General features: G+C 31.2%; 1 protein-coding gene and 2 long non-coding RNA genes across 3 annotated transcripts; 2 read left to right on the top strand and 1 right to left on the bottom strand.

Moving 5' to 3' along the window:
• The first annotated feature begins 841 nt into the window (after positions 1-841).
• LOC146897267 (uncharacterized) lies at positions 842-1,619 on the top strand. Its single transcript, XM_085735827.1, has 2 exons — positions 842-994; positions 1,296-1,619. The coding sequence occupies exons 1-2, from the start codon at positions 939-941 to the stop codon at positions 1,528-1,530; spliced, it is 291 nt and encodes a 96-aa protein (XP_085591953.1). The 5' UTR covers positions 842-938; the 3' UTR covers positions 1,531-1,619.
• A 1,991-nt stretch (positions 1,620-3,610) lies between these two features.
• LOC146897266 (uncharacterized) lies at positions 3,611-4,234 on the top strand. The gene is made up of 2 exons (XR_015022415.1): positions 3,611-3,696; positions 3,837-4,234. It is a non-coding gene; the product is annotated as an uncharacterized LOC146897266 (long non-coding RNA).
• Positions 4,235-5,538: 1,304 nt separating this feature from the next.
• Positions 5,539-7,012, bottom strand: LOC146897265 (uncharacterized). Its single transcript, XR_015022661.1, has 5 exons — positions 6,920-7,012; positions 6,571-6,632; positions 6,302-6,403; positions 6,020-6,117; positions 5,539-5,865 (listed from the first exon to the last, which is right to left on the bottom strand). It is a non-coding gene; the product is annotated as an uncharacterized LOC146897265 (long non-coding RNA).
• Positions 7,013-9,128: the final 2,116 nt, after the last annotated feature.

The following is a 9,128-nucleotide window of genomic DNA, read 5'->3' as shown; positions in this document are numbered from 1 at the left end:
TATGTTTTACACTAAAAAGGGTATGTTACTCCACTTTTAAAATATTGACTATAAAAGTTCTAAGATATTTTCACTATATTTGGCTCCTTAATAAGTTTCATTAAGGTACTCGTTAACATTTTACTTTTTCTAATTAAATGTTTGTGTAAGTGAACGCATAATTCCATTGGAGTGTACATTCTTTGGAATGTCTAATTAGGTCCCAATTTGTGGGAGTAGTACTACTTTACTCTTTTTCATCTTCCAATTTTAATAAAAAAAAAAAAAAAGAGTAGAGAATTTGATTATGTTCTGATATTTGGATTGATTTTATATAATGGGATATCGTTCTTTGTACTGAATTTTCATTGGAGTACCTTTCATACTCTTCATTTTCATGTACATCTTTACCTTAGTATTTATTAAAAAAAGTTAGACAATATTGTATTTTTACTTTTGTACATTTTATCTTCGGTAAATATGTATATTTTGAAGAAGTGGCAAATATGTGTATTACTAGGGCAACGTATTATTTTTTTATGGGATTAGGAATAAACTTGCTTCAATTTGCCATGCATAATAGGAATAACTTCTGTTTTTACTCAAAAAAACTTCTTAATTTTTTTTGAGAGGAATAGGAATAGCTTTTTTTAGAAGAGGAATAGCCCTACAGATTATCTAAAAATACTTTATTAACATTTCCTAATATATTGTATACAAGTTACACAATCCTAAAAGATATATGAAGTATCACTTTTTTTATTTTAATGAAGTATCTTCCCCTGAAAAGAATCCTCATATCAAGCATATTTAGGCCGTGGACAAAATTAAATACTTAATAAAAGTTGAGATATGCCATAATCTGAGTATATATATACATTTATTCTTCCAAACTCTTCTCTATAACTCACTCTTTGTTTCCTCTAAAAAACCTCACTTTTTGTTTTGTACTTTTTACAATGGTTTTCTTCACCATGTCCAACATTAATGCTGCCAAATCTCTTCTTCATATCAGGTAAGACTAAGATTTACCAGCTCTCTACACATCAATAGATTGACCTTTAAAAAAACAACGATAAATTACAATTGCTATAAAACAAGCTCATATTTTATCTTCGTTACCTTTTGATAATTTGTTAAATTTTTATTCTCTAGAAAGAAAGGAGAAAAGATAAACTAAACAAAGATTAAATTCTTTATTAATCCAAATTCAATTTTGAAACAAATATTTTCCTTTAATTTTTTTGGTTTGCATGTCCTTCTTCATGTGTTTTTTTCCTTCTATTTTGTATTAAATATTTATATATATGGTGCAGAGAGCAATGCTATGCAGTTGCAGCAAAAAGTTCAAGGTTGCAAGGGACAAAAACCAACATGCAGGTGGTGAAGACTAACATGAATGAATCAATATCGGTGTCCAATGAAGAGAGAAAAATATTTTGGATGAGAGATCCTAAGACTGGAAACTGGATTCCAGAGAATCACTTTGGAGAGGTTGATGTTGCAGACCTTAGAAATAAGTTTGTGTCTAAAAAATCACAGAATCATTGAAACAATTATATTTGTGTAGTATGTACTGTACTATCAGTTAAATAAGTTTTATCAAAAGAAGTCGTATACAAATGAATGTTGATCCTTTACTTAAGAATTTCCTTATGAATAAAAGGGATCAAATTAAGATTCACAATTAAAAACTTGTATTAATAGAAATAGCTACAAATTGAACAAAACCAGGTGAGAATTTCACAGCTTTAAGTTAAAATTTAGGGAGACTTAAAGGCATAAGTCAGTAACTTTAGGCCCAAGAAATCACTCAGTGAACTTAGTAGTATTATTTTGACCATACCTAAATTTAATTTCAAATGGGTGATTTTATTATATGCCGCACCAAAATATACATGGCTCAACCAAGGCCACTCTTAAACGTGCGTGGAATTATTTGAGTTTTTGTGTGTGTAAACCACCATCATCTGCACACAACTACAGTTCTATATTATCAAAACATGATTCGAACCCAAGCCCTAAAGTTAAGCTTGAATAGACTCAAACCAATTCATTTGAGCGCTATTGAGTAATTGTTTTGAATTGTTACAATAATTTCATATGTTGGATTGTTTTGAATTTTTACAATAATTTTATATGAAAGTTTATATTTAAATTACTTCTCAAAGTAAGTTAATAGGATAACTTAGTTTAATATATACAATAATATATGATAAGTGAGATATTTCAATAGGCAATAATGTCTGTAAATAAAGTAATGATGATGGTAACCTAACTAAACACGAAGACTATGAGAGATGCACATTGATGAAACAAAGGTAGTGTTGAAGGTGTTGGATATTTGAGTTAGAGAATATATGTTAGGCCATCACCATTTTTTATGAACTTCAATATTCAAACATTTTGGACTAATCATAGATAGCATCAAATAAACAAATCAATTTAAAACAACTACTATAGTGAGTGAGAAGGTGAGATGTCTACATGGTAAACCATCTGGCAGAAGGGATTATTCCTGCTTTTGGCAAACCTTTTAAAAAGCCAAACTAGATCACCGAGATTGGCACCGGTCAGAATCGAACTGTATGTCAGGACAAGCAGCGGAGGAAGAACAAAAACAAGAGTACCAAGAGGTTGAGTGATGAACAAATCAAATCATAGGAAACTATAATTTTATAAAGTATTTTTATAATATTTGACCACCCTATATATAAATACATCCAAACAATAATAAGTAAAATCCCAATAGTTTTGAAAACTAAAACATGTACCAAGACAAACCCACAATGATATCAAACATGCATTAAGAGTAATTGAAATTATTTGTAGATCAACAGACACAAGGCAAGGCATTGTATCTTTAAGTTCTATAAACAGGACTTAAAACAGATGAAGGAAAGAGAACATGCTCTACTACTATGGATAAATTGATCGTCCCGAATTTTTGATCTCAGCCGGCAACAATTTCTGAGGTAACCTGCATTGTACTGACCAATTATGACCTGTTTTGTGATTCACTGCTAGCTTCATCCCAGGTAGCAAATTGTCAGTAGGATAGTCAAAAGTCAAAACTCTGCCACAACATATATAATCTTCATCCCATTTGGTTGAATATCTTGCAACACAAAGTTCCCTGTATCCAACAAGGTGGCTACCATAGTAGTGCTTTCGCTAAAAGGCTGAGGTGAAGAGTAAAGGATTTTCGAGTCATTTTTGGAGTCAATTTTGAGTACACCGGAGTTGTTTAGTAATGATACCGGAGAATCTATTTCAACTGGTTGGTCTCTATTACCAATCCACACTACCCAACCATCTTTTCTTTGGACATACATTTGGAGATAACCTAGGGTTTCAGAATCTCGACTTATGACAAAATTCATGCAATATGTACCTTGTTTAGAACACAACATGGAAATTGCATGAGGGAATGTAATGATCAATCTGTCATTAAAGAAGCTTTGCCATCATTTTTCTAATCAAAAGAAGCTGCACTGCTTTATGCCATAATATTGTATGTCTCACACTATATATAGTTTATTCAGGTTATTATTCATGTGCAAAATAACCTCTATGCTTCTCTTGTAATTCATGTAATTTACCAAACTCCAATATGTGTTATTTTTAATTTTGCAGCGGACACGCCAGGATGTTATTTTAAGAAATTCACAAGGAGAAAAGCATCGGGGGATCCATCGGAGAGCTCCGATTATCGAAGTCCGAATATTTCCGATTGGTTATCTATTTTCCATATTTTTGTTTTAAATTCAGCCATGAAAAAATACTCATGTGATGTGGCCTTTGAATTTTTCATGCCCATTTTTTTGTCTAACTTTTCTTAATGTTTTATATTGCAGGGTGATTATGAGTGCTTTGGATCGTTGTTGAGAGAGAGAGAGGAAGGAAGATGTTTTGCATTGAACATCATCATTCGGCATCTAACTGCTGTTATATATATTAATATGTATATAAGATATGTACATTACTATATGAAATAATATAAGTTCGTATAACTAAATGGCTCAAATGATGGGGTCTGTCGCAGCATATTGAGCCAATGCTTCATGAGATTCTGAGGGTGTAAAGGAGTAGCAAGAAAGTCATAAGCAGAGTGTTTGTAAATTGTATATATGATTTTGGTTTTTTTTTTTCCTTCTCATTTTCTTTTCTAAGTTTTTAGCTTTTGACTATTGTAAATATGGATTATGTACTCTTAAATCTTTGTGGAACTCAATGAAGCTTGAAGTTTATTATATTTTTGTTGTTGTTGAACCTCTTTTGCTTTTAAACGATATTAAAATCACTTCTTAAAAATGGCTTCTCGCTAGAAAAAAGGGAGGGTCTTTGTATATTTTATGAATGGTTTTCGAACCCTCTTATTTGTCTTCTTTACTATAAAGTAGTTTTAGTATCTTGGTGGATCGAGTTACCCTTTGTACTTCTCTGATTGGTGGATCGAGTATTAATTGTACTTTTCTCATTCCTTTCCATTAATATATTTTTGTTAAAGAAAAACCTTTTACTTGGTGCTTGAAATTTATGCTACAATTCATATATTTTTTCTTTCAATTTGAGTCCCAACAAATACTCATTGTATTACAAATTTCAATGTATAAATAGGCAAAAAGGTTTAGTGTGTCTTATTGACTCTAATCTCAAACAGATAATCCTTAATCACATAAAAGTTATGACCTTAAAAACGATGCAATACACAAAATAGTAGTATTTCTAATTGAGGAATATAAAGAAAAATCACTTTTTAAGCAAATATAAGCATTCTATTCTATGTGCTTTACATCTTCGCCGTCTCTGGTGCAAATATAAGCAAATCAATCATTGGTTGATCTCGGTGTCTTTGCTGCGTTTAACATTCACATTCAACAAATTTGTGCTTTACATTTTCGCTGTCTCTGGTGCAATTTTGCGTGTCCACCGTCTTGCCACGTTTCGGTCTCAATTCAATCTCATTTGGTTTTTGCTCAATGTCATTGTTATCGATGTCATTGTTATTACAGTCAAAATTTGTAACTTTAAAAGGGAAACTCGCTTAAGAATATGCAATTTTTTTTTTTTTGAAAGACGTTCTTTGGGAGCATTTATTACATATAAAATGCTGTTTCAAAAAAATAAATATAATCCAGTGTAATGATCTCAAAATTATGAGTGTAATGAAATTGATAATTGTGAATTGATTATTGATTGGAGAGTAAAATTGATAGATTAGAACTCAATTAAAATTGATGTTCTTAGTACATAAAGGATAAAGGAAAAGATAGAAGAAATTACTCTACTAGAGAGTACCAAAGGGAGAGAGGAGAGACTTTCATCATTCTTCATTCTTCCCCAATGTTAATCATCCTTTCCCTATTTATGCACAAATAAACTTCCTTAATTATTGGATCACTAGCCACATGTCCATTATTCTAAACCAATTATGTTATGCCATGTGTAATTCCTTATAGGTCATTTAGAATCATAACATCCAGCCATACTATAAATATATCAAAACAATAAAGTAACAGCAAGTACTATTTCAATAATAGTTGGTACTTGGTTTTGATAACTAAAACATGCACCAAGAGTGTTGTGATTCAACAAACCCACAATGATAACAAACATGCATTAAGAGTATATATTTTTATTACATACATGCGAAGTGCACTGAAGTAGTTTGTAGATCAACAGACACGAGGCATTGTATCTTAAAAGTCTTATAAACAGGACATATAGATGGATGAAGGAAAGAAAACATGTTCTACTACTGTGGGTGAAGTGACTGTCCCGATATTTTTTTATCTCAGCCTGCAACAATTACTTCTCCTGTGCAGATTTACGAAGTTCAATTAGGGCAGCACGCATTTCCTGTTTCCTTTCCTCGCTGATAATCTGCCAGTTAAGAGATTGATTGATTGATTGATATTATTTCTTTCAAAAAAGAGATTGATATTAAAGAATTCAAATATGCACAAAGAAACTAAATTTATGAAACTTGAATCAAAAGCATTGTTGAAGGCCACATAAACTTTCAGAAAAAACTTACCATATCAGATTCATCAAACATCGGGCTAACAAACTTCATCTCAGCAGCTAGGTCAATTGCAGTTTTGTCCTTTGGACGGTGCAGTTCCTCCAAAAACTCTGGAAGTTAAAAAAGAAAAAGGCAAGGCACAACAACAAAATGCATACATCAAACAACCACAAACTAAATAGAAGAAAGACAAAACAGCAAAAAAGACTTATAAGAATAAGTGAGTTAGCTGTATCAGAAACTAGAAATATATAGTCTTCCTTGCTAAAATTGAAAGGAGGTGATTTAAGTTACCCATTAGTTCATGGTCATAAGGTTCATCCTCATCGTCATCGAATGGCTTCTTAGCATTAGCTTTTCTAAACATCTTTCTAGTTTGCATCAGTCTCTCATAGGCTGAAAGTTAAAAAAGAAAAAAAACAAGGCACAACAACCAAATGCATATACATCAAACTAAATAGAACAATACAACAAAAGATTTATTTCGCCGAGTAAGTTAGGTGTGTAACAGAAACAAGGAATAGCCTTCTTTTAAGAAATTGAAAAGAGGTGATTTGAGTTACCTCGTTCCGCTTTGGTGGGTTCGGCTGCTCGGTACGTTCCATTGAATTCCGAAAGAGCACAACTAATATATACGAAAGAACAAATTTAATTCTTAAAAACGGCAAACCGATAGGAAGACAAATTTCATTTAATAAAATTCTCAAAAGTAAAAGGAAAACATGAAAGTTATTGTTTAAGTTAGCAAGGAAATGGAATTTACAAATATGAATCATTGCTCTAATGATTCATTATCTGATCACTTTGAAAACAAAAGAAGCAAGCACAAACCCTAAGCCCTAATTCACATACAAGATGGATGAAAGTCAAAGGAATTATGAATTAAATAGAATTGAAAAAGAATGAAAATACCAGAGGAACCTGAAAATGAAAAAATGCAAATGGAGACTGAACCGCGGTGAAGAACAAAAACGTGCCCTAGATAGAACAAAATGTCGAACAATATTTGCTACGGGCTCTTTTTTGTTTTGGTAAATGTTGTTTAATATGCACCAAATGAGTTTTTTTTTTTTTGCAAAGTAAATTAATCTTACCATATTGTACCAAAAAAAAAAAAAGTCTTGCCATACATATATAAGTTTATTTTACATCATTAAATTAATAATCTCATCATATTTCATTTTCCAGCATTAAATTAATAATCTTATCATATTTCACTTAATTTAATTTAATAGGAAATTTTATTAATCCAATGGGTCCTCCTTAAAAAATTAATCAAATGGTAAAATGTTGTGTAGAAAGTATGATTAAAAGTCTTGCATACAGGCACGAATCTAATAACCTTTTTATTTGTTTTGGTCGAAGTGGCCCAAGGAGTTTTTATATAGGCAAAATTACTCTCAATCTTGTTTATTTATAACAGTTTAGTTTTTTTTTTTTTTTGAAAGGGACAGTTTAGTGTTTATCTTTTTATTTTTTTGTTTTATTTAAATATTTTATTTTATTTATTTGTAACATTTGAGTTATTTATCTTATTTTTTTGTCGCGTTCAAATTTTTTAGCTGTTAAAAAGTGTACAAAGTATCTTTCAAAAAAAATTGTAAAAAGTAGTCATTTTTTCCTATTTTTATTAAAAAAAAAAAGTGTTGATATGGTTTGTCACGTATGATTATCAGTCATAGTTTTTATTGTTAAAAAAACTGATAAAAAAACAAATTATTCATCATCTTCTTCATATGTTCATCATCTTCACCATCATCATATTTTTCATGAAACCCATAAAATTCAAACCAAAAACTAGAAAACACTAACCTTAATAATCATATGAGGCTAGCCTCATCAATGTTTTTTTAGTAAAAATGAAGAAAAAAAGACTAACTTGCAAACATTTCAAGAGATAAAGGATTTGAATGAAACCAAAAAAAAAAAAAGATTAAACCATGATCATAAATAAGATAAAGGACCCCTGAAGTAATTTCACATATTATTTAATTTCTTTATTAATGTGTGCTTTTATGGCCCCTTAATTGCTTTCAGACCCCACAAATTTCTCTTTTGTCCCTAGTCGTAGTGTTCGAAAGATACGAACCTAAGTAATTCGTGAGTTGTCTCTAGGGGTGTTCAAAATATCCAGTTAACTGAACCAAACTACTAACTGAACTGTATCTGAACCATATTTTATCTGAACCACTTAATAAAGTTTTGAACTGAACCATTTTTTAAATACCAATTTAAATTCAGTTTAAAACCAGTTTTGAACCGGTTTAAGTTTATGAACCGTTTTTCCCTTTCCCTTTCCATATTCACCACTCAACTGTAACTTCAACCAACTAACCAAACTGATCGCCGATCACTCACTCCTCCTCCCGCAATGGTGACCTCCGCCGCCATCAGCACCACACTTACCACCTCCGTTTAAATTTCCAGAAAAAACAATAACCATCAGATTTGAAGCCGCCGTTTTCACTCTCTCCAATCCAATCACTTTCTCTCCTTCCTCTGATCCCTCTGTCGCGCTTTCAAAAACCAATAACCATAAACCTAACAACAACCCATTCTCCCTTCACCTTCATCTCTTTATCCAGATTCTATCATCAACAACAACAACAACAAAACGAAGAAGGTGAAGCTATGGTGGAGCAACAACAACACGTTCAATAACAAGATCTGAAACCTGCAATCACAAGCATAATTTACAGTATAATTAATTAATTACACAGAATTGCACATAGGAATGAAATGTTTGAAAATACATTCATATTCATACTCCTTCTCTCATTATCCATACATATTTTCTCCTTCAACCTTTCTTCCAATCTCAGGTCTGTACTCATTTTCCCCCTTTTCATAATTTGGGTTTTAATGGTATTGCTTTTGTTAATTTCAACTTTTACATTTGATTTTTTGTTTCTTACTTCACGGACAAAAAAATCAATTCAAGAAAAATCTGGTTCAAAATCGGTTAAAAATAAGTAAACCGGTTTAAAACTATAAACCGGTTCGACACCGGTTCAAAATAAATAAACCGGTTCAAAACTGTAAACCGGTTCTGAACCGGTTCTAAACCGAATTGGAACTGGTTTGAAAAATTAACCAGTTTTTTTTAAAGTGGTTTTAAAAA

Source organism: Medicago sativa, chromosome 8 (assembly GCF_051527215.1).
Source record: "Medicago sativa cultivar Bolivia chromosome 8, Bolivia_mono, whole genome shotgun sequence".
NCBI lineage: Eukaryota > Viridiplantae > Streptophyta > Magnoliopsida > Fabales > Fabaceae > Medicago > Medicago sativa.
The sequence above is the reverse complement of the archived record's forward strand: the minus strand, read 5'-3'. Positions and strand labels throughout refer to the sequence as shown.